We start from the raw sequence: 24,932 nt of genomic DNA, 5'->3' as shown, positions 1-24,932 counted from the left end.
ATTTCAGTTTTATGATAGATTTCTGAATAGATGTTAAAAGCACATTCACGATATAATCAGAAAACGTGACTTCCTATTTTCTAGTAGGTCAGCAGTCTCTGTTGGTCACACTGCACAGACTGAATCACGTCTTTACCAAGGTTACTACTTCTCAGCAACAGGTCTTATCATCTGGCCACACGGAGATCTACCTCCTCTCCAAGAGTGGTGACCTGGGGATGGCTACAAAGGCTACGAAGCGTCAGAAACGGTACCTTGGACTCTCTTTTCCTCAGCTCCTCTCTTGACGACCTCTCTTTTCTACCCGTGTCACCGGGGTGCCTCTCTTCGTCGAGACGAGCGCCTTCCCTGTGACGCTTCTCTCTGTGTCTGTCTTCCCCTTCCTTGTCAGAGAACGAGTTACTTTTTTCTCTTGAGTGCTTGTCTCTTTTTTCCCTCATGCTGCTTTTTTCTCGATGTCTCCGCTCTCCATCTGCTTCTTTCTGCCTCCTGTGTCTCCGCTCGCCTCCTTCTTTGTAAAGCCAGTACTGAACAGGATTGTCCTGACTGTCACCGTACTGCAGCTGTGAACGGGACCCACGGAAAACTGCGTCAGCACACGAACACGGCCGCTGGCCTTCGTACCTGCTGTGATGAAGGCAGGGAGCCGCGCTGCCGCTCACTCCTCCATCCTGACCGTGAAGATGTGCTTCTGGAAGGAAATACCTGCTGTCGGCCGCACAATCCACAGGCTAGGGGCAACGGAGCACACCGGCCTTCACCCTGAAGTGGAACCCACGTGCAAACCCCTCAGCGCGGCAGTGTGCCCCCTCCTCTGCAGCCTCTCCTGGTCATTCTTGTCACCGCCTCCCCAACTCTGAGTGCACCCTGAGCTCCACCGACCCACGCTCCCTGCTGTGAGATGTGTGACTTCTGTGAACAGAGAACCATGTGCCCGCCAGCCCCTGTCCCTGGCAGTTCACATGTCTGCTCCCCCACAGGGAGATTCTCAAAACTGGGCACCACTGTCTAGTCACCTCTGTAACCCCCAAACCACGACGGGTGACACTGTCCCATGGTGACGCGTGGCTATTTGCAGAACAGGCTGTGGGTGGGTCATATTTCCAGCTCAAGCTCACAATTTTAGGATCATCATCAGATGTCTCACCAGGACCCCAAACAGAAATGCCCTTCTCCTTCCACCAGGGCCAACAGGTTGTCACCGCTCACTCTACAGCCGGAGGGCTCTGTCCCTGTGGTCCCCCCTCCCACCACCCCCCATGGCCGCTCAGCGGCCCCCCGACTCTTCCCCTTCACCCGACTCCCACCCACTTTGCTCACTCTGCCAGGACAACCTTCCTAAAGAAACCATATGGGCAAACTCCTCGGTCATAAAGTTAGATTACTACCACACACCCGTCACCAAGATCAATTCTATGGGGATTAAAAACTTAAGGGGTAAAAAATATTATAAGGACCCAAAACAAAACACAGGCACTACTTACATAATGCTGGTGGGGAAAAGGCTCTCCAAGCATTACATCAACAACCAAAACTATAAAGACAAACTTGACTACCTCATAACTTTGAACTTACTTATAAAAACAAAGATTCCATGAAAAAAATTCAAAACAGAAGTGGAAACATAGGTAACTAGCAGGGAGTTCATCTTTAAAGTCCTCCCAGAATAAGATGCTCTGTTAGGAAAGGAAGCAAATGCACACAGGGAATAACTGACAAGAGGGCAGGAAACCCTTTCATAAAATGCTCAGAAATGCTCCCTTGTTCTGGATCAAATTAGCAAAGATTAAAAATTATGATCGTGTCCAGCAGCTGCCTAGGACACGGGGAATTACACTCTGACGATACAGCTAATTACAGCTTTTATGTAGAGCAGATGGAGTAAGTTTACATTACTCTCATCTAGCAAGTTCATTTCCAGAAATTAATCAGAAGAAAATAACTATGAATAAACGGAAAGACTTTACCCCATGCATGTCTTTACAGTAAAAAAATCCAGAAGCAACCTGAGCGTCAAAAAGAGCAGATGTGCCAAGAAAACTATGACACACCCATGTCATTGACTGTTATATTATGCAGCCATTAAAATAATATTATAGAGAAACGGGACTTAGAAAACTGCTCCAAATTTATCGTTTAAACAGTTCATAAGAGAAAACTCCACGTGAAGAAAACGTGTGTATACACACACACTTGCACACAAATACGTACATAGACCTACTCTATCAGGACAAATACTTAAATACTATCAATAATTGTCTCTGGGTGGACTTTGTTTTTATTTCCTTCTTACTATTTGGATTTCCTAAATTTTCCAAAATCAACTCGTACTTCTCTTGGAATGGAAGAACAACACGTGCGTGTGAGGGAAAAGCGGAGGCAAACTTCCTCAGACCTTGAATCCTGTTCCGACACTTTCCCAAACTGTTTCTAATGCTCCTGCGTGAGCACCCGCTCCTGGGCTTGCGGCCTACCTTTCTTTCTCGGTACCGCCTCTCCCTCTCTTCGTCCCCCCATTCAGAGCCTTCGTCTCTCCTCTCCTTCTCTTCTGCTCTTGCTTTGCTGCCTACAAAAATGGAACATATTTTCAACATTTCCAAACTTTCACACATCGAAATGATCTTCCAACATCTTGCTGCAATCTCTACTGTACATATTACTTTATTATTTATTACATATTAACACCTATGAAAACAGATTCTTCAGTTAAAACACATCCTCCAGTATCAAGAATGGAAATTTCCAGGGGTGCCTGGGTGGCTGAATCAGTTGAGCGTCTGATTCTTGGTTTCAGCTCAGGTCATGATCCCACAGTTCATGATATCAAGCCCCACATTGGGCTCTGCGATAAGCACAGAACCTGTTTGGGATTCTCTCTCTCTCTCTCTCCCCACCCCCCTCCCAGCTTCTCTCCTGCTTGCACACACATGCACCCTCTCTCTCTCAAAAATAAGAAATTTTTTAAAAAGAATGGAAAGTTCTAGAATCTAAACTTAAAATGGCCTAAAGAGGGAAATCACAATGCCAACTGCCAGGGAGGGAACCTGGAAAATATGAGACTAGGGCCGCTGGAAATTCAAGAGGGGCACCAGCCCAAATACACATGCCATCTAAGTTCCTGGTCACTGACAGAAGCACCCAGGGAAGCAAAGCCCAGTCCATGGAGAAAAGCTGGGCCATCACCAAGTGCTTGGCTGCAAAGAAAGAAATGCCTGCCTCAGGGATGCCACGGGAACTGCACCAGCTCCACAACTCCTGGAGCCCACTGCTGAGGGCACAGTGGATGGGGGATGGGGGAGGCCCCTGTGGTGAGGAGAACCCACCCCTACCCACAATTTGAGGTCTCTCCCTGCTGGTCAAACTAGAGTTTCACTTTTGAATCTGTACAGACAACAAAAACAGTCATTAGGCTTAAAATTAAGAGAATCACCATTTTAAAAGATGAGGACAAAATTAAACAGAGAACATGGAAAGAAAGTCCTTATGGAGCACTGATTGCTTTTCTAGGAGCCTGGAATACAAGAGATCCAAACAGGGTCAGGGAGACAGGTGTGGCATGCAGAGAGGGGACGGGTTATGGGAGCCCGCAGGACAGAGTGGGGTCAGAGTGACTCCTGGGTTTTCCAACCCGAGGAAGGGAAGGGTGCAGCTGCATCAACTACAATGGGTAAGGCTTTGGGGAAGTAGGGTTTGTGGGGATTTGAGAAGCTCAGGTCAGGACCCATTATGTTTGCAACATCCATCAGATGTCAAAGGACACGAGGATGTGTAAGCCCAGAACTCAGGGAAGAAACCTAGCTGGGGACCAAAACTTGGAAATCAGGAACAGATGACAAGTGCATAAAATCATGAGAAAGGATGCAGTCAGAGGGAGGGAGCAGATGAGGTAGCCCAAAGAGCAAGGCCACACTTCCCAGAAGAGGAGGCTCAGAGGAGATGGGAAGGGCCTGGAAACGCCAAGGAAGGGGAGGGAATGTCAAACAGTCTAATCGTATGATTACTCGTATCGATAATGCCTTGAAGAAATAAGGTCAGGTAGCAACCACAAAAGAGTGATGCAAGAACAAAAAAGATTTTATTAGAAATAAATACCAAGAGCATCAATATAATAATACTAAAAAGAAGCAACGGATAGGATAGTTACTGTTAAACTTACCGAGTGGTGAACCCGCTAACCCGTAAGCACACCCCTAGGTATACCTCACCCAACAAAAATGCACTCACGCCTCGACAGCTGCACCGCTGCTGAGCTGTGTGCCGACACCTGAAGTGGCCCGGCAGAAGGCAACAGCGTGCAACACGAACAGGAATGAAGGGCCTGGTGTCCATCCTTTTCGGAACCAGGATCTCCAGCCTTCCTGACGATTCTAACAATTCCTACACATTCTTTAAATATATTCCTTTCTGTGGGGCGCCTGCGTGGCTCAGTCAGTTGAGCGTCTGTCTCTTGATTTTGGCTCAGGTTGTGATCTCACAGTTCGTGAGATCGAACCCCACCTCAGCCTCTGTGCTGACAGCACGGAGACTGCTTAGGATTCTCTCTCTCTGTCCCTGCCCTGCTCGTGTGTGCACATGCTCCGTCTGTCAAAATAGATAAATGAACTTAAAAAAAAAACAAAACATGATTTTAAAAAATAGTAATAAATACGTTCCTTTTTGTTTATGTCAGCTAGTTTAATTTAAAAAATACAATACTTCCATTTTAAGGTGGGGGGCATGCACCTTCACCTTAGAATCCTGGGAATTTAGACAAAAACATTTAAATCTTACAATAAAACTGACACTTTTGAGGTATTCTTATCAAAAAGCATTATTTTTGGGGCGCCTGGGTGGCTCAGTCGGTTAAGCGTCCGACTTTGGCTCAGGTCATGATCTCACGGTCCATGAGTTCGAGCCCCGCGTCGGGCTCTGTGCTGACAGCTCGGAGCCTGGAGCCTGCTTCCGATTCTGTGTCTCCCTCTCTCTCTGACCCTCCCCTGTTCATGCTCTGTCTCTCTCTGTCTCAAAAATAAATAAACGTCAAAAAAATAAATAAATAATAAAAAATAAATGAATAAATAAAAAGCACTATATTTGTTTATTTACAATGTAGACTCAGCTTTACTTGGGTGATCTAATGAGTTTCAAGAGTAAAACTCTAGCAAATGAGAAACTGTGTTACTCCTTTCACTGACTGAATGGGTTTTTAAAATATCAAAAAGAAAACAGTGAAAAGGACACACACACACCAGAGGCCTACGCCTTCAAGGCCCAAGCTCAGCCGTCTAGAAAAGCACGAGAGAAAACACAATGATGAGTGAGCAACCGCTCCGAGGAAGCTCTTTTACGGAGAAATGCAGACAAGACACAGCGAACGGGGGGCTTGAAGCGGGGCTGCCTGCCGCAGAGACACGCACCTGCCCGCGCCCTGCGCTCCGCCGGCTCCGGGAGCTGCCAGCCCAGCAGGTTGTGCTGGGCCGTCTGCCTCAGCTCCTCCCTCCTCGCTCTGCGCTCTCTGTCCTTGTCCCTGTCTTTTCCTCGACTGTGAGACTTCTCTGCGTCCTGCTCTCGGTATTTCTCTTTGTGCCTTTCTCTGTCCCGGTCTCTGGAGTCCTTTTTCCTTTCCCTTGGCTTTTCTCGGTCTCTGTCCCCACGAGGGTTCTCTCTGGACGCGTGACCGTCTCTCTCAGCAGGCCTCTCTCTGTGCTTGGTGTCTCGGTCCGGGTCCCTGTGCTTTTGCTCTTTGTCTTCAGGGAAGTCCACTTCTGACTCCTTACGAAGCTTTTTTTCTCTGTGCTTCTTATCTCCCTTGGGATTACCTGAGTGTGCGGCCTAAACCAAGAGAAAGAAAGCAGAATCCGGAATGTGAGTCCTGCTCATTGAGGTGTCTTCACACTAGCTTCCCCTGCTTTCCATCCCAGCAAGACGGGCCTGGAAGACGCGTCTCTGAGGCCACAGTAAGCGGAACCCGATGGAGCATTTCTACGACTGGCAACGGGCACCCGTTCACAAGGGACATTCACTTTTGCTGGCAAGTCAAATCTGAAATACTATACCGAACAGAAAGAAAAAGAAAGGCATACTGTAGCTGTGTCTTAAAGTCTCTGAGACAGCAACAGCCTGGGTCCCAGTCGAAGAACAAGGACACTCTCCCTCATAAAACTCTCAGGAGGTCTCGATCTCAACCCATTAATCTTAAAGATAAAACCCCCAGTAATTTTACCAGCAAAAATGGGTTTCTTCAGGAACGGCAGAGAATTGCAGTCTGGGACAATTAAGCTGTGGCAAAACCACAGGTGATTCTGCAGAACAGGGAGAGGAGGCTCTTTCACAGAGGAAAGGGGGAGCCGGGAGGGGCCGCTATAACCTAAAAGCCCATTGGGGTGAACTGGGAGCCCGAAGTGTGGTGGCGGCTCATGAGCTGAGCTGTCGCCAGGGCAGGAGGAGACCTCCCTTCCTCCTGCCGGGCTGGCAAAATAGTATCACGTGCAAGGTGCATCTCTTCCCGTCGGGTCTGCAGTGGACAGTGGAGTGGTGGTGCCTGAGCCCCCCCAGTGCTGGCCTCCCGACCCCCTTTTCCTTTAATTAATTTTCACAGCCCAAGCCCCTTCCACACACACCACACAGACACACACACGCACACACGTGCACAAATACACACATGCAAACATACCACACACACACACAGACACATACGCACCCACAGTGCACACTAACACGCGCATGCACAGACACACATGGCACACGCCCTGAACCCTAACAGAAACCTGATGGAGCTGGTGGGACGCGGGGCTGGGCAACCCCGTTCCCCCCACAGTTCCAGAGCTATTAACCGTACGGCTTTATCTCTGAGTCGAGAATGCTTCTGAAATGAGCCACACATAAGCAAAGTTAGGCTGTGTTGAAAACCAAATAAAACTGTCCAAGAAACCATCCAAGGTCCAAAAGGACCCCAACCCAAATCTTTAAAACGTGTTACCCAGAGGTGTTTTCTGAGGTCATCTGCTTTCCAAGTATCATCTTTCGTTCTTCTCTAAAAAGAAAATTATAAAGTTAGAATTTTTAAAGTTTAAAAAACTAATTTTGCCGCTCTAGTGAGCTGCTTTTTTATTAGGCCATGTAAGTCAATGGCAATTAGTCATTGACATGCAAGAAATTACTACCTACTAGAAGGAAAGGCATTAGTAACACAGACTTTTAAAAAAATTACTCCTGGGGCACCTGGGTGGCTCAGTCGGATAAGCATCCGACTTCGGCTCAGGTCATGATCTCACGGTTTGTGAGTTCGAGCCCCGCGTCGGGCTCTGTGCTGACAGCTCGGAGCCTGGAGCCTGCTTCAGATTCTGTGTCTCCCTCTCTCTCTGCCCCTTCCCCACTCATTCTCTCTCTCTCTGTCTCTCAAGAATAAACATTAAAAAAAAATTTTTTTTAATTACTCCCTAGTCTAAATGTACCTATAAACGATTATAGTATGTGTTCTTCTGAGTACTTCATAAGAGTAGGTAACACACACTCCCCACCTTTCCCCATGCCACCCAGTGCCCCATGTCAATGTCTAGTCCCACCGCCCAACATTTCTAGCTGCCAATGGAGCAGTTTCCCCTGAAGTGTCCCTGCTTCCCCTGAAGTGTCCCTGCCTGGCAGGCTGCCCCTGTCAGGGGCTGAGCACACAGCAACATGACTCCTCCATAGGCCCATATACAGTTCATCTGCCACGTGCAAGACATATTTGAATAATGAAAGAAACTCACGAAGCAAATTGCTCAAGGATGTTTTCTGTAGACAACAAGAGAGATTTATCCAGATTATTTTATTTTCCCTTTGAGAAACACTGCTTTGAGGGTACAAAAAAAAAAAGGTAAAATTTTTGTAAGGTCCAGATTTTTTTAAATATTTTTTTAAGTTTATTTATTTTGAGAGAGAGAGAGAGCAGAGGAGGGGCAGAGAGAGAGGGAGAGAGAGAATCTCAGGTAGGCTCTGTGTGGTCAGAGCAGAGCCTGATGTGGGGCTCAAACCCACGAATCATGAGATTATGACCTGAGCTGAAACCAAGAGTCAGACGCTTAACCGACTGAGCCACCCAGGCACCCCTGTAAGGTTCAGATTCAAAGCTAATGTGGTACAAATGAAAAACGAATAGTTATTCATGGATAAGCCACCAAAAATCTTGGTGTGAAAATTAGGGAAATAGAAAAATCATTCACAATAGTTCATAAGTATGCTAATTAGAAATAAATACAAAGCAATCACTTTTAAGATTCTAGCCAAAGTATACTATAACCACAAAATGTACTGAGTTCCTTCTGGAGTGGATTGCAGATCAGCAGTGTAGGGAGAGGGTCAAAGACAAACCACTGACAGCAGGGGGTAGCCGAGCTCCATTCCCACGGTGGGGGGTAGGGGGCGCTGGGAGCACTGAAAGGAGCAGCCAGGGCAGGGAAAATCACCCAGGGGTGGTCTGCGTAAATGCAGCCAGGCTGGCTGTGTCTGCAGGCAGGCAGCTGTGCAAGTCAGCAGCCCACCTTCCCACAGAGGCCTCATCCTTCCTGAGGGTTCCATTTCCAGGATGGCTCTCAGGTCCTAGGGAGAAATACTCCTGGGTTGCAGACACACATGGACATCTCCAAGGGACAGAGGAAGGGTGCACAACTGCAAATGTACGAGAAGGAGAGGCAGGCCTATCCAAGTGCTGGCAAAACGACCCACCGCCCTGAGCTTTGCCAGACAGCAGCCCCGGGGGGCTGGGCCACCACAGGGATGTGGCCTTAGGCTGCCAGGAGCCGCTAAATGTTAGGGCTCTTCATGCTGGAGAACCTCGTAAGTGGGTTAGTGAGGACCATTCTCAGAGAGCCCAGTGTACTTGCCCTAGAACATGCAGCCTTTCGAAAAACAGAATGAAATAGCCCCACACCTGTCTGAACAGTTAACAGCAGTTACCATTAAGTGAATGGCTGGAACATGGCGATTCCTAATTCATAACAACATTTAAAAGAAAGTAGAAATTTATTTTCTTCTAAGGATAACCTAAATATAAACATATATATCTACATATATATGTTTACACATTTCAAGCTACGATTAATAAATTTCATGACAATAATAAACTCACACATTACCAATTACTTGGTATGTAACAGAAAAATTTAGAAATTTCTAGAATTTTCATTGGGCACTGAAATAAATAAAAGCCATAAACACTGGAAGCAAGGCAAACTAAAGTGTTTTTAAAGAACTGCCACTGAAAACTGTCACTACCCTTATCAGGGTAGTCAGCAAACATGCCATTAAATTTTAGTTTTCTAAGAATAACTACACAATACCGAACCCTGGTATGATCCTAGCAGAAATAAAGAACACAAAACTTGTAATGTTAGTGACAGCTATGATGTCAGCAAATAAACATACTGACACAAACCCAAAGAAGAGCTTGGTACATGGTAAAGTTACAATAAACAACATCGGGACGCCTGGGTGGCTCAGTCGGTTAAGTGTCTGACTTCAGCTCAGGTCATGATCTCGCTGTTTGCAAGTTCCAGCTCCACATCGGGCTCTGCACTGATGGTGTGGAGCCTGCTTGGGATTCTCTCTTTCCCTCGCTTTCTCTCTGTACCCCTTCCCCACTTGCGTTCTCTCTCAAAATAAATAAACTTAAAAAAAAAATTAAACAACATCGAAAAGTCCAGTACAATTTTATTCCAATCACTTCATGAAGGCTTTATCCTTCCCTTGACTTTATGGAACAAAATACACTAATTCTTCAGCACTCTAATAATCACATGACTAAGTTCTAATGACCAGGAGATTAACTTCCTAAAAAGTTAATGACCAACTTGCAAATGAGAACCTAATATGGGTATTCAGTAGCTGCTTTTGCTACTTTGAAATGTTTATTTTACAAATATGTATTAGAAAACCCCCAAAATAATCCAAAGCAATGCAAAATGTGATCGACTAGGTGAACTGTCATCCAAGATCACAGAAAGCCAGCAGAGAGAAAAGATCTAATAGGGAAATACATGTCTGACAATTAAATGTTTGGGGAAGTAAAGAGCCTGAGGAATCTCCATGCTCTGGAATCCTAACTCACTGGTTAAGAACAAGGGTTTTACAAACAATTCTGGGAAAGGACTCGGAGGGAACGAGCAAAGCAAACCCCTACTATTCAAAACACTTAACTTTAATTAATCTTATGCTTCATTCAAAAATATGAAAACTCAATCAGGCATTTGAGAAAAAAATGACATAAGAAAGAGAAGAATCAAGAAAAATAAACAAAGAAAACGATCCTGAAAGAAAAGACTTTTAACTCTAGGGAACAAACTGAGGGTTGACGGAGGGAAGTGGGTAAGGGATGTGCTAAATGGGTGATGGGCATTAAGGAGGGCACTTGTGATGAACACTGGGTGTTATATGTAAGTGAGAATCACTAAATTCTACTCCTGAAACCGATTCTACACTGTATGTTAACTACCTTGAATTTAAATAAAATCTTATAAGAAAAAAAAAATAAAGAAAATGACCCAAAGAAAAAAAGAGAAATATTAATAAAAAAAAAAAATCAAAGGGATACATGCCCCCCCCAATGTTCATAGCAGCATTATTTAAAATATTTATTTAAAATAAAAATTATGGAAACAGCCCAAGTGTCTATTGATTGATGAATATGGTGGGGGGGATGCCTGGGTGGCTCAGTAGGTTGAGCGTCAGACTTCGGCTCAGGTCATGATCTCACAGTTTGTGAGTTCAAGCCCCACATTGGGCTCTGTGCTGACAGCTCAGAGCCTGGAGCCTGCTTTGGATTCTGTGTCTCCCTCTCTCTCTGCTCCTCCCCTGCTCATGTTCTCTCTCTCTCTCTCTCTCTCTCTGTCTTTCTCTGTCAAAAATAAACATTAAAAAAAGTTTAAAAAGAAAAGATGTATACATATACAATAGAATATTACTCAGCCATAAAAAAAATAAAATCTTGCCATTTGCAAGGACATGAATGGAACAACAGAGTATTATGCTAAGTGAAATAAGTCAGTCAGAGAAAGACAAATTCCATATAATTTCACTCATATGTGGAATTTAGAAAACAAAACAAATGAGCAAAAGGGGGAAAAAAGAGAGAGAAATCAAGAAACACTCTAACTTACAGAGAACAAACTGATTGTTAGTAGGAGGGAGGGGTGGGGGGGATGGGTGAAACAGGTGACAGGGATTAAGAAGTGTACTTGTCTTAATGAGCATTCAGTAATTTATGAAATTGTTGAATCACTATATTGTACACTAGAAGTTAATCTAACACTGTATGTTATAACTGTATGTAATATAACACTGTATGTTAACATATTGTCGAATCACTATATTGTACACTAGAAGTTAATATAACACTGTATGTTAACTCTATGGGAAATAAGTTTTTTTTTTTTAGTTTTAAAAAATTTAAAAAAGCTTCCTGCACTTGCCCCAAGGGGAGACCATGCTCCCTAGCCCTTTACTTGTAACAAGTAATAAAAGTTCTTTGCTTTCAAAATTAATTAATTAAATTAGATTTAACAATTAAGTAGATGGAGTCAACATTAAAGTTGCAGAAACCAGAATATAGAAAACATAAAGTCAAGGAGATGGGAAATATGTGCCACGAATTCAACATCTAACAGCTGAATCAGAGTTCCAGAGAGAATGGAGAAAACAGAAAGAAGTAAATACAGAATAGAAAAAAATGTCCTGGGGGCACCTGGGTAGCTCAGTTAAGCAACTGGCTCTCAATTTCAACTCAGGTCATCATCTCATGGTTTGTAATATCAAGCCCCATGTCAGGCTCTGCACTGACAGCAAGGAGCCTGCTTGGGATTTGCTCTCTGCCCCTCCCTTACATGAGCACACACATTCTCTCTCAAAAATGAATGAAACATTAAAAAAGAAAGAAAAAAGTGTCCTAGAAGTAAAGGTAGACTTGAGTTTTCATTCTGAAAGGGAAAATCAAATGTCAAAAATAATGAATGAAAAAAAGACCCAAAATAAACACATTGCCATATATGCTCAGAACACCACAAAGATCCTAAATCTTCTGGAAAGAAAGAAAATGTTACTTACAAAAATATCTCATCAGCCAAACTGGTTGCTAGAAGGTGAAAGCAGAATGCCTTCAAAGTCCCAGGGAAATTAATTCTGATCCTAGAATTCTATGCTAAGCTAAAGTCTCAAACAAGTGTATCAGTATACTAAAGACTTTCTTCCTACATACTCTCATTTAAAAAGGTACTTGAGGATTTACTCCAGGGGAGAAAGGGGGATTTCAAGAAAGTTTATGACACTGGATCCAAAAAAACAGTAGACCTAACCCAGAATTACACATAAAAGAAATTCCCAGACAATAGCTCTGAAAAGGTCTAGAAAAAAATTAGCCGTGATTAGAACAGAAGTCAGAGAACTCTGACAAGAATCTTTTAAAGCAGATTTTATTAAACAGATAATATGACTGATTAATAAGCTAAAATATGTAAGTGATAAGGTTAAGAAAAAGGGGATATGTTCTTTTTTGTCAAAGAGAAGGCAAATACAAATTACAGGAAAACCAAAGAACCATTTAAGAAAGACATGCTCCAAATATGAAGTAAACTACGTGTGGTACAATTAATTGAAAGTAAGAAAATATGATCTAGTGACTCTGATGCCAGGAACATAGTTCCTTGAGCAGCAGGAGTTGAGGGATACACGACTGCATTTTCTCTGTTGGTGCATTCACACCACTAAGTTCTACAGTAAATACTACTCATGTATTAATCATGTATTACAGTGTGGATTGGTTTTCTATTTCAAAATCAACCTACAAACAAATCAGAGAATGTAGGTTAAGAATGACTTATGAAAATATAAGAGAATGGTATGGAAGATGACAGTGGTCAGGAAGTTGGTGGACTTTAAAATAGATGGAGGGTAGCATAGGATACTAACTTCCTAATCCTAACCAATGGAAAGTTAAAAGATAGTATCTAAAGTTGACATAACACAAAATAGATATAAAGAATACTAGTTAAGGGGTGCTTGGGTGGCTCAGTCGGTTGAGCCTCCGACTTCAGCTCAGGTCATGATCTCCTAGTTGACGAGTTCGAGCCCCGCGTCGGGCTCTGTGCTGACAGCTCAGAGCCTGGAGCCTGCTTCCGATTCTGTGTCTCCCTCTCTCTCTGCCTCTCCCCCGCTTTTGCTCTCTCTCTCTCTGTCTCAACAATAAAGATAAACATTAAAAAAAATTTTTTTTAAACATGTTAACATTGCAGAAGTAAATGATAAAGGAAAAAACAAAAATAAGAGAAAGAAGGAAAAGTAGGAAATGCATGCAAACTAAAACCCTCATCTTTTACTGTTCAGGAATCAATACACGAGAAAAATAAAACTTACCGAGTGTTAGTAACACTGTTTTAAGCACCATTCTAAGCACTTTTATTACAAAATCCCATTGACTCCTCATAAACACCTATGAAGTTGCTATTATTAATGTCCAAACTTTATAAACTGCAAAATAAGACCTGTTAAGTCATTTTCTAGACATCATGCAAGGAAGTAGAGAAGCCAGAATTCAAACTCCAGCCACTTCACTGCATTCCCTCCCTCGGAAGCTGGGCGCGACGCTGCTAACGCAGGTCAGAGGAAGAGGGGGTGTCCCCCCGCAGAGCAACACCGTCCCATCACTCAAGAGTCCACGGCTCTGTACTCCCATCCGTCCACGCCACCACCTGGCTCCCGACGACGCGCACACCCTGCCACAGCCCGCCCTGGACCAACTCCTACAACACCCAACACGCGACGCGACCGCGGCGGGAGGGAGGCCGGGACGCCGACAACCGTGCGCTCCGGGCCCACGGGCGACCCCGGGACCTGCCCCGCGAGCCTCCCGCTCGCACCCACCTTCCCGGGCTCCATCGCCGCTCGCAGGCCGCGGCAGCGAGGCTGGCGTCCCCGGCTCCTAGCAACTGGCAGGCGCGAGCAACCGAGCGCCGAACGACCGCTGTCCCGGCATGCCGCGCGCCTGCTCCTAGAGTGCTTGCGCTCTTCCGGCCCCTAGCCCTTGGCAGGCACGAGCAGAAGAGCGCCGGGCCACCGCTATCCCAGAACGCCCCGCGGCCGTTCCCGGAGCGCCTGTGCCTCCCCGGCGCCTAGCAACTGACAGGCAGAGGCAGCAGAGGGCCGAGCGATCGCTGGCCCGTCTGACGTCCACTCCCCACCCCACCCCCCGCCCCTGCAGCCCGGGCCTCGCCCGGTGATGCGTTAAGGAAGGGGCCGAAGCCGGGGTCCCCTGCCTGGTCAGCGTCCGGTTGGGTGAGGGGGCGCGGGGCTTGGCGCGGGGACTAAACTGGGCTGACCCTCCGGCCAGGCTGGGAGGACTGGAGCTGAGCCGGGTCACTGGACATCCGGAGCTACAACGAGGAAACTGAGGCATGGCTGCTGAGCCGACTGCGGCTTAACCGGCTAAACTCAATCTTCTGGGGTCTTTTATCCTCGGAGCCCACCGACCAGGTGCCTGGAGGGCGGTATTCTCGGGTCCTGAAACTGCATCAGGAAGCAATCTCATGTCCCACCTCTTAAAAGCAAGAAAATTAAGCACCCCGAAATTAGACTTAGCAAATGTACGGATTAGAGAAGAGCTTTTCATCTGTGTATGAAGGTTTTGCGCCTTAGAAATTATTTTCCCATATATATCATTTGATATTACACACCCTGTAGGATACTCGGAATCATAAAGTATTTGAAAATGTAATTGTTGGGGCGCCTGGGTGGCTCGGTCGGTTAAGCGTCCGACTTCGGCTCAGGTCATGATCTCACGGTCCGTGAGTTCGAGCCCCGCGTCGGGCTCTGTGCTGACAGCTCAGAGCCTGGAGCCTGTTTCAGATTCTGTGTCTCCCTCTCTCTCTGCTCCTCCCCTGTTCATGCTCTGTCTCTCTCTGTCTCAAAAATGAATAAACGTTAAAAAAAAAAATTTAAAAAAAAAAAAAAAAAAAGAAAATGTAATTGTTGAAAGAATGATTTTTTATAAAAGACAAGGGACAAGAACTGAAACATTAAGACAAATATTCTTCATCTCAGACTTATTTTATCAGACTTATTTTCTTTGAAACTTACTATTAAACATTCAAGACTGAAGAGGGATGGTCCAATTCCAGGGATGCAGGTTATAACTGATGTTTAGCTGTGCTTTCACAAACTGTTTTGGATTTGTTTAGTATGCAAATGTAACTAAGAAAGGATTCCACTTGAGCACCTGAGTGGCTCAGTGGGTTAAGTGGCTGGCAGGTCATGATCTCGCAGTTTGTGAGTTCAAGCCCCACATTGGGCTCTGTGCTGACAGCTCAGAGCCTGGAGCCTGATTTGGATCCTGTGTCTCCCTCCCTCTCTGCCCCTCCCCTGCTCAGGCTCTGTCTCTGTCTCTCAGAAATAATAAATAAAACATTTTTTAAAAAAGAAAGAAAAGATTCCACTCATGTTTTCATGCACACAATGCTCTCAAATCATGTGTTAAGAAGTACCTCAGTGAGCATGTTATTAATAGTCTGTGCTTGTGATATCATGCTTTCCCGTAAATACAAAATTTGTTTAGCAGATGTCGTATTATTGAACCACATACTGTTAGGAACCAGCTTACAGTTTTATGGATCGATCTATCTACTTTGTTCCAGCCATTTACCAGGCTTCTTGCCTTAGAGAAATTTATAACAGATCCCAAAAGCCTTTTCTATTTAATCGTACTCTGGTCTGGGCATATCACTACTACCTTTTTCATTTTCACTCATTAGCACTTAGGAAGAACATAACACAAAAGGAAGGTGGGAAAGGTAGTCTCAGTGGTACCAATGATATATTTAGGAATTGCTCTGAGTGAGGCACCAAACTAAAACTTTCCATTTCACCATTCACTTAATTCTCGTGGCATCCCTGTGAGGTAGGCATGTTACCGTTTTTCCGATGAGGAGACTGAAGGCCACAAAGGTTAACTGACTTGACTAAACTCACAAAGCCAGGCTGGTGGATAGTCAGATCCCAAAGTCCATTCTCTTAACCACTGTGTCACTCTTTGTAAGCCAAGAACACAGCTGATTCTGGAACAGCTTCAGATTCTGTTGAACATCAGGATAAAGTCACAGCCACAGCATTAGACAAAGTCGTGCACACCGCACGACCAACCTGGATGTGGCCCTTAAGCCCTTCTCCGTCACCCCCCAAGTGAAACCAGACTCAAGATAATCCTGTGCGGACTCTGCCCCTTATTTCCCCGCAGCTCCCTTTGCAGCTCACTCCCTGCTTCCATCTCCACCTTGGCTCTCTTTCCGGACTACACTCCTTCATCAGCAAACAGAATGACCGAGAGCTCCCCAGATGCACCATATTCACAGGCTTGGCGAATGTTGTCTCCTCTCTCACACTCTCCCCACCGCATTTGCCGAATAAGGGGCTATAGCGGGAGCGAAAACAGTCTTTCTCTCCTCAGACTTCCTAAAAATAATCATTTTCTACGTAACTCATTGGACGAGCAGTTACCTTTCATATAATCTTTCTTTTATTGTGTTCATTCAATAGATGCCTTCCTAAATTCACTTGGTGACCTGGGAAGTGACAGAGGGCTAGGGATAGAAAGCTACATAAACACTCTCTGGACCTCTAGGAGCTGGTGATTGGTGACTGCTAGGACAAACAAACAGCTGTTAGATAATATGAACCCATGAGAGCTACTGCTAAAAGGCAGTGAGCGAGGAGCTGACAGCTGGCTGTCTGGAAGAAAGGACTGAGGTTGGGAAGGGCACAACTTCCCAGGAAGAGAGGCTAGGAAAGAACATCTTGAAGGGAACACAAATATGGGGACAAGCACAAAGAGAAGAAGGCTTTGGAGGCTTCTGGGAAATATAGAAATGGTACCTGTAACAGTGCTGTCCAGTAGAAATAGAATGTGAGCCACATAAAACATTATCCAGCAAAAGAAAGAGGTGAAATCAAAGTTAATAATGTATTTAACCCAATACATACAAAATGTTATCATTTTATCATGTATTTAAATGGTATTTTACATTTTTCTTACACTGTCTTCAAAACCCAGTGTATATTTTACACTTACAGCACATGCCCGTTCAGACTAGCCACACTTCACATGCTCAAAGCCCCATGTGGCAAGCGGCCTTGGTGTGGAGTGGACCAGGTCTCTAGCAAAGGTATGGGTGGGGGTGGCAGGGGGCATGGGGTGGCGTGAGATGGTCAGAGAGGAGGTTGAAAAGGGAACATGGCCAGGTGGTGAGGGGCCTTGAATGGCATGACGTGAAGATTTAAAGCATTGTTGGGCAATGGTAAGTCATTAAAATTGGGACCAGAATGCTGAAGGAAAGGTGGGCTGGAGATGAGTGGAAGCCAGGAGTGGGCTTTGTGGGGCTCTGCATACTGTGAAGCCTCATTGCACAAAGCTGCTTTTCTGCCCCTTTCCCCAGCCAGCTTTGCCTCAATCCCCCTGGAGCCTTCACTGCAGCAACCCTGCACAGATCCTCCCCTGCTCACACTCGGTCCAAATGGTTTGTTACAGTTCTACTGCATCCACTTTTCTAGAATTTGAACACATGTGTCCATCTCCCTCACTAGACTGTAAACCAACTTGTAATTCCAGGTTATGATAAAAACAAAACATTTCTTCAGTTATAGGCAACTTTGTTACAGAAGTCAAGAACTTTCCTCTCCCAAACTCATTGGTTTTCCAGGTCAGCTAAATTTGGTGTCACTGTAACGTCTGTGTATGTGGGTATGATACAAAACCTACCTGTGAGTTAATTTATGTGCTAATGTGCTAGTGAGAAGTCTGATCAGCCTCTCACTGGCTGTGTGAACCTGGGAAGTTTATTTTACTACCTATGCCTCAGTTAGCTCTTCAGTAAAATGAGTATTATAAGGTGCCTAACTCTGTAGAGCAGTCATGAGGATTACATGAGCAATTGTGCAAAATACCCAGAACATCGCCTGTGGCAAACTAAGCCCACAGTGTTAGTTATTAACAAGTTTATTATTGTTATATGTTAGCACCTAAATCATAAGCATTTAGGGCAGATGGAAATAGGTGGGATACCAAAATTAGAACCTTCTTTCATAAATCTATAAATTATCCGCAACCTTATGAAACCATAATTGGAGCACTTGCATCAATGAAGAGATTGTGGTAGGCAGAACTCTGGTCTCAGATTCCAGTCCCTGGCATCCATGCTCTTGTTTAACCCTCTCTCTTCCTGAGTGTGAGCAGAACCTGTAAATGTGATGGGATCTACTCCTATGGTCAGGTTACTGATCAGTTGACTAATTGGTCAAAAGGGAGGTTTTCGTGAGTGGGCCTGACTTCCAAAGAAGGTGATACATCTGAGAAACACTCCTACTGTCCTGGAAGAAGAAGCAAACTACCACACTAGGAGGGGTTGAAGGAGGGGCAAGGGGGAGACACAGAAAGTGACTCCTGGCTGCCAGCTGGCAGAAATCAGGGACTTGAGCCCTACAGCTGCAATGAACTGAAATCTGCCAACACCCTGAATGAACTTGGGAGGGGTCTCAGCTGAAGGTCTCCAGAGGAGGCCACAGCTCAGCCAACACTTGGTTTCACCTCATGAGACCTGAGCGGAGGACCCAGTGAGGCCACGCAAATATCATCTTCAATATCGACAGAAACCGGCATGGGGCTTGTGACTTGATAGATGGCTTCAGTTGTGGGTTCTAATACGTACCACCTAATTTGGACTTCCCCCAAGAATATCGGGGCTCCCCGTCACATGCACAGAGCTGCCTCCAGGCTCCTAAGGGCTGAGCGGTATTCAGCAGAAAAGTGCAATCATGAGCATAAGGTACAGACAGGATTAACACGAGGAGGGAAATATCACAAAATTTTTCCCAGAGGTGGAGATATACAAATTGTTTTTTGAAAGATGAACCGGAGTTTTGCATATGGACAGAGAGAGAAGGGTAGTCCAGACTCAGAGAACAGCAGGTGTACAGGCTCAGACAGGTGACAGCAGGGTATGGCAGGGATGAGCAGCAGTGCAGACCCTAGTCGGGAGGCGAGGCAAGAAGGAGGGTCAAGTGTGGCAAGCTCTGTTTGTCATGAATAGGAGCAAAGAAAACCAAGCGCAGAAGAGATTCAATCAAATCCGCATTTTGAATTGGCCATTTGATCGAAACACGAACTTTAAAAAATGACTTTCAAATTAATTTCAAACTTAGAGAAAACATGCAAGTACACAGCACTCCATTCGTTGCCCAGGTTCCCACCACGAACCGCCCAGCACGTGCTCCACTTGTCTGTCACCCAGCAGTTATTTACCTGTCTACACACACACTTACCTGTGATCATTAGACTTGTCCTGAATTCTTTGACAAAGAACTTCAGGTATGATTACTCATCACTCCGAAATACTCCAGTGTTTGTTTCCCCAAAACAGGGACAGCCTCCGCTCCACAACCCTCCCTCCAGTCAGGAAGTCAACATGGATACAACTCTACTGTCCAAACGACAGACCCCTTTGTTCCACAGATTGTCCCCAAAGCCCAGATCCCACACAGGAACACACGTTGCATGTGGTTGTTGTGGCTCTTCAGTCTCTTGCAATCTGGAATAATTAATTCCTCAGTAAGAACATGGGGACCCCACATGGCATCTGTCCCCCGAGTCCCTATACTCGGGTCAAATTTTCTCAAGCTCTCTGGCAAAATGTCCCAGAAATGCTGTGTTCCTCTTTCCCCTAAATTGGTAAGTATCTTGTAGAAAGTATTCTGGTATTATTCCTTATCAAACCTCACCTACCGCCCTTAGCCTCCGTTGATAACTCACTCTTATGCTACAATGACTGCTAAGTGGGGATTTTCCATTTCTTTGACTCCAGTGACTTATTTTTTTGTGCATTCATCACTCGCTCATTCATCTACATCAGTGTGGGCTCATGGGTTCCTATTTTACTCCCTGGCTTGTAATCTGCCAATGTCATCCTTGATTTTGCTGCTCAGATAGTCCCAGACTTAATCAGCAAGAGCCCTTCAAGTTGCCTCCCGTGTCCTTTGACATTGCGTGATTCTTTGAGCATTTTCTTACCTCCTGGCACAACAAAATATTCCAGGCTTATCTTGTATTTTCACTGCTCCAGCCCTGAAGTCAACTATTTCTCCAGAGATCTCTGGTTCCTTTTATTGGAGAATAGTATTCAGAAGTCAAGATGTGGGAGTTATTTGTGCTTATTGGTACTGGGGTACCATTGCTTCTGGACACTCTCAGCAGACAGAAATAGAAGATATACTTTTTAAAATTTTTAATGTTTATTTATTTTTAAGAGAGAGAGGGGGAGAGAGAACAAGCAGGGGAGGGGCAGAGAGAGAGGGAGATGCAGAATCCGAAGCAGGCTCCAGGCTCTGAGCCGTCAGCACAGAGCCCGACACGGGGCTCGAACCCATGAACTGTGAGATCATGACCTGAGCCGAAGTCAGACACTTAACCAACTGAGCCACCCAGGCGCCCCAAAATAGAAAACATTTTTAGGCCTCTTTATACATATGTATCAAAACACATGAGTTCATACCTCCTCCGAGTCCAATCCATCACAAGGTTCTTTCTGGCCTCTCCCTTTCCATGCTTGTAAGATCTTCTCCAACAGCAAGAAAGCTGACTTTCGTTATCGTCAGTGTATGCGTCTATTTGCTAACATAACCAGGCTGAAGAATCTACTTGCCACTGCCTCCTCCGTGGTGGGGAGAGTAAGTCTCCGTGGAAATTTTAAAGAGGGCAGGATTAAAGGGCTACCGGTCTATAATCATCCAGGTAAGCAAGAAAGGACCAAGGCCTTTCCGATTCTTCCGGTTGCATGACACAGAAATGTACTCAGGTGGCTCGGGTAGTAAAGAATGTGTGGCTGTGTCACCAAAGGAGCACCTCCGAGACAGGAATAGGAGTCTTGGCGAGTGTGGGCAAAAAGAGTCCCGGTTAGCTGTAAGAAAGGAAGAGAGGCAAAATGTGCTCCCATCCTCTACAGTGAAACTTATGTAGAGGTGATAGGGAAGGAGCGAGGACAGGAAGAGGTAGAACAGGTGGACAGGAGAGTCGATAAGGCCCAGACCTAGGTGAGAGGGGATGTGAAACAAAGCAGAACGGATTGAACTTAAACAGGAGGCAGCACTTTTCTCTGAAACTGGAAAAGTTGAGGGCAGAGGCTGGAACTTTACCATTTTTTACCAGATCAGTCACAATGAGGTTCTTCTTTCCTCTGAGAAAGCAGTGCCTTTCATTGGAGGAGCATCGGCACAGAAGGTAAGGAAGCGGGTAACATGAAGAGATCCCAGGAAGCTGAGGGGGTTAAAGATACTAGCAAAAACCTAAGAACCGAGCTGGGTCTGTTATTAGCCTCCATACAGAATGAGATGCGCTCTGCCTTGCTGGTGTGCGAGTGGCCAGAAGTTCAATGGGGTCATGAAGGAAGGCAGCTGAGGCTGGGAGGTTGATTGGTGTGCAGCCTGGACACTTCTCTTCAGTGCATTTTACATCCCAGGGCTGCTCAGGTCAAATAATCTATTGCGAATGTCCACTCAATTCTTTATGGTCCTACAGCTTTTTAGAGGGAAGACCATAGGACAGAAAAGCTCAGCCCCTTCCTATGTTAACGATGTAATTACCTGTCATAAACTTATAACAGTCTTGAGGGAGAGGTGGCATTAGAACATTTAGCTGTTGCAGAGGAAAAGGTTTGAGACTTGTTATTTTGTATATTTACAACAATGTAATTTGGTGAAGGGCAAGAAACGGAAAACCACTTTGTCCCTTGCTTGATTTAGTGCCCTTGCCCAAAGCTGACTGTTCCAGACCCTAGAGCAATGTTTCTGAAATGAGATATATTTACGTATCTCCATGGCCACACACACACACACACACACACACACACACACACACACACACGCATACGTAATTCCATTCGGACCTGAAGATAAGGGGAGAAGAGACGTGTTGTTTATTCATTCAGTACCTGCTCTTCCAGGCACTGTGCTAGCCTGGAAATATAATGATAAACATAGTAAATATGATCGTTGCCCTCATGGAACTGAAAGTTGAATTGTTAATGAGACTGCGGCAAAGCCATGAATGCATGCAAATGCTTCCCCCCACTCAAAAAGCTCCAGTTGGCAGCAAATCTTTGGTTTGGGGTGTCCAACGGAGCTGTGGTGGCAGTTTAGCCTTCGGTTGGCAGTCCTCTTTGCCTTCGTGGCTTTTACTCTCTTATCTGCACCACAAAGCGGTGGGTCAAGGTTTTTGTCCCGAAGACACCACGGTTCGACCCTGCAGCGACAGAGTTATCAGGTTATTATTCCAGAACCCTTGCCATATGGCAGGGAAGAACTTGTCACATGAGGTACACATTGAATCGAAAGCTTAAAAACATGTAGGTGTGCTCTATTTCTCATCAGTGAAGTCCCTGCCCTTCCTGAAAATGATCAAGGTCACCAGTCACAAAGATTTGAAGAGGAAGAGGGAAAAAACTAGCTTTGTTGTTATAAATGGAATTAAAATTTCCTTGGAACTCCATATGCTCAAAAACACTTAACTAGGAATTACCCTGATTGAGTTTACTGGAAAATGACGTAACCAAGGGCTGTGGTTTCTCCTCAGGAGTCGCAAGTGGGGTCTAAACTAGTACTTTAAGCAGGGAGTCTGGGGGCGCCTGGGTGGCTCAGTCGGTTAAGCGTCCCACTCTTGGACTCAGGTCATGATCCCAGGGTCGTGGGATTGGGCCCCGACCCGCTTTGCGCTGACCATGGAGCTTGCTTAAGATTTTTCTCCCTCTCCCTCTGCTCCTCTCCCCCTGTCACGCGCTCCCTCTCTCTGTAAATAAGCCAGAGTGAGCAGGAGGTCAACATTTTTCAAGGAAACTACAAAGCATTCTACTTAGGAGCCCAGGCGCTAGGGGGCAGAGGGGTGGGGCTCAGTCCGTCAGGAACAGGCTCCGGGTTTCCGCTCCGGTAGTGATCTCAAGGTTTGAGAGCTGGAGCCCCGGGGCGGGCTCTCCGCTGACAGTGTGCAGCCAGCTTGCGATTCTCTCTGTCTCTCTGCCCCTCCTCTGCTCCCGTGCGCTCTCTCAAAGTAAATCACTAAACTTCAAAAAAATAAAAGGGAGTGCAGGTGCTTGGATTCACCTCGGGCACATATTCAAGCCAAAACTCTTCATTTTACGTACACAAAAACCAGACCTCCCCTGTTGCATTTTTCACAGCTCTAGAACAGCTGGGAGATTTCCAGAGAAGCATCTTCACGCTGTGGCGTTACCGGCACGACCAGAACGGCAACGATCAGAAGTGCGCTTGGCTTTTTTTAACATCTTACAAGTGTATTCAACAGGAACTTCCGGAAAGTGGGCAAGTGTAAGACACACGCTGGAACGTGCACTTCTCGTTCCACAAAAGCCTTCCAGAGAATGCCCCCCAAGGTCACGCGGCCACTGCGCGCCCGGCCGGGCCACAGCCTCCCCGCGCGGTCACGCACCTACCCGCCCTTGCGGAAGCGGAAGCAGGTGGGTCCCGCTCACGCAGCGTAGGTACGTGCCCTAGATGCAGGACCGCGCCCTGCCGCCACAGCGGCACCCCACCCACCCACGTGACGACGCGCCCCGCCGTCTCTGCGGCGCCCCGCACGCCCAGTGTGTTTTCCGTGCCGGCCCCACCCACTCCCGCCTCCTACGGCGCCCGCCCGCCCCCGCGATGAGGTAGCAGCCCGGCCCCGCCCACCCACAGTGAGTCTGTGGCTCGGGTCCAGGGCCTCGCCCGGCCGCCGCGGTGGCGCCCAACTCGCGCGGTGACGTTGACGTTGGCCCCGCCCACTCCAGCCTCAGGTCTTGCCCGCATGATGACGTCACCCATCAGCCCCCGCCCACCCCGCGTGGTGACCCCGGGCCGCGGCCGGCCGCCTCCCCGCCCAACTTGCGTGCTTGCGTCGTACGCCGCCCGCGGGCGGAAGCGCGGGCGGGCGGTAGCGGCGGCGCGGCCCCCTCAGAGGGGCGCTGGTGCGCGGGCTGAGGCGCCGCGGCGGGGTAGGGACGCGAGCGCTGCGCGATGAGCGGCGCCGGGGACCGCGGCCCCGAGGCGGGCGCTGCCCGGGCCGAGTCCCCGGGCGCGGCGCTGAGCGTGGACGTAGCGGGGCTCCTGGCGCAGCTGGCGCGCAGCTTCGCGCTGCTGCTGCCGGTGTACGCGCTGGGCTACCTGGGCCTGAGCTTCAGCTGGGTGCTGCTGGCGCTCGGGCTGCTCGTGTGGTGCCGGAGGAGCCGCGGCCTCAAGGCGACCCGCCTGTGCCGCGCGCTGGCGCTGCTGGAGGACGAGGAGCGCGCCGTGCGCCTGGGGGTGCGCGCCTGCGACCTGCCGGCCTGGGTGAGTGCCGGCTCCCCGCCCGGGCCGGGGTCGGGTGCCCGCCGGGACCCCGGCTCCGCACCGCCCGGGGCCACCGGTCCGCCCCGCCGTCGGTTTCCGCGGGCTCCGAGCCCGACCGCCGCCCGGCTCCCCGCCCCCCGGTACCTGTCAGGCGTCCTCGCCACTGTCGCCGCACCCGCCCGGCCGCGTCCCTCCCAGCCCCACGTCCCGGTCCGCGCCCCCTGTCCCGCGCGGAGCTGCACGGGTGAAGTGCGCGGCGTGCTTTCCTGAGGTGGCTGCGCCGCGGGAGCCGAGCCCTAACCTCGGCGAGCTCTGGAATGTGCGCTCTGGGCGGCGGCGCCGCGGCCTGGAGCCCGGCGGCTCTCCCGTGCTCCTGGAGAAGTTGGTTTTTCCTGCTCCGGGGAGAGTGTCATTTCTTGATCGTTCCTGGCACAGGGGAGCCGGAAGGCCCTCCGGAAGATCTGCTGTTGTTAAGATAACTGAGAGTGTGTTTCGTTTTTTCTCGAGTAACGTCATACTCGCGTAGGGTGAACTGGATTCCGAAGTGAATTTGGGAGGGGGGGTGGGGAACT

The 24,932-nt window shown here is 47.2% G+C and overlaps 2 protein-coding genes across 10 annotated transcripts in view; one reads left to right on the top strand and one right to left on the bottom strand.

Moving 5' to 3' along the window:
- The window catches only part of DYNC2I1 (dynein 2 intermediate chain 1), a 69,996-nt gene extending 55,998 nt beyond the window's left edge, over positions 1-13,998 (bottom strand). For all 6 annotated transcript variants that reach the window (XM_019424963.2, XM_019424961.2, XM_019424960.2 and 3 more), the window contains exons 1-5: positions 13,870-13,998; positions 6,959-7,012; positions 5,397-5,811; positions 2,475-2,566; positions 255-563 (exon numbers count right to left, since the gene is read on the bottom strand). In XM_019424963.2, the coding sequence (XP_019280508.2) occupies positions 255-563; positions 2,475-2,566; positions 5,397-5,811; positions 6,959-7,012; positions 13,870-13,884 (885 nt within the window). In that variant the 5' untranslated portion in view covers positions 13,885-13,998. The remainder of the gene's footprint in view (positions 1-254; positions 564-2,474; positions 2,567-5,396; positions 5,812-6,958; positions 7,013-13,869) is intronic.
- A 9,941-nt stretch (positions 13,999-23,939) lies between these two features.
- ESYT2 (extended synaptotagmin 2) overlaps positions 23,940-24,932 on the top strand; it is an 80,936-nt gene continuing 79,943 nt past the window's right edge. For 2 of the 4 annotated variants that reach the window (XM_053898712.1, XM_053898711.1), the window contains exon 1: positions 23,940-24,360. In XM_053898712.1, the coding sequence (XP_053754687.1) occupies positions 24,049-24,360 (312 nt within the window). In that variant the 5' untranslated portion in view covers positions 23,940-24,048. The remainder of the gene's footprint in view (positions 24,361-24,932) is intronic. The other 2 variants (XM_053898713.1, XM_053898714.1) reach the window with 2 other exon arrangements.

Source organism: Panthera pardus, unplaced genomic scaffold, assembly GCF_024362965.1.
Source record: "Panthera pardus isolate Hobbes unplaced genomic scaffold, ASM2436296v1 HiC_scaffold_9, whole genome shotgun sequence".
Taxonomy (NCBI): Eukaryota; Metazoa; Chordata; class Mammalia; order Carnivora; family Felidae; genus Panthera; species Panthera pardus.
The sequence above is the reverse complement of the archived record's forward strand: the minus strand, read 5'-3'. Positions and strand labels throughout refer to the sequence as shown.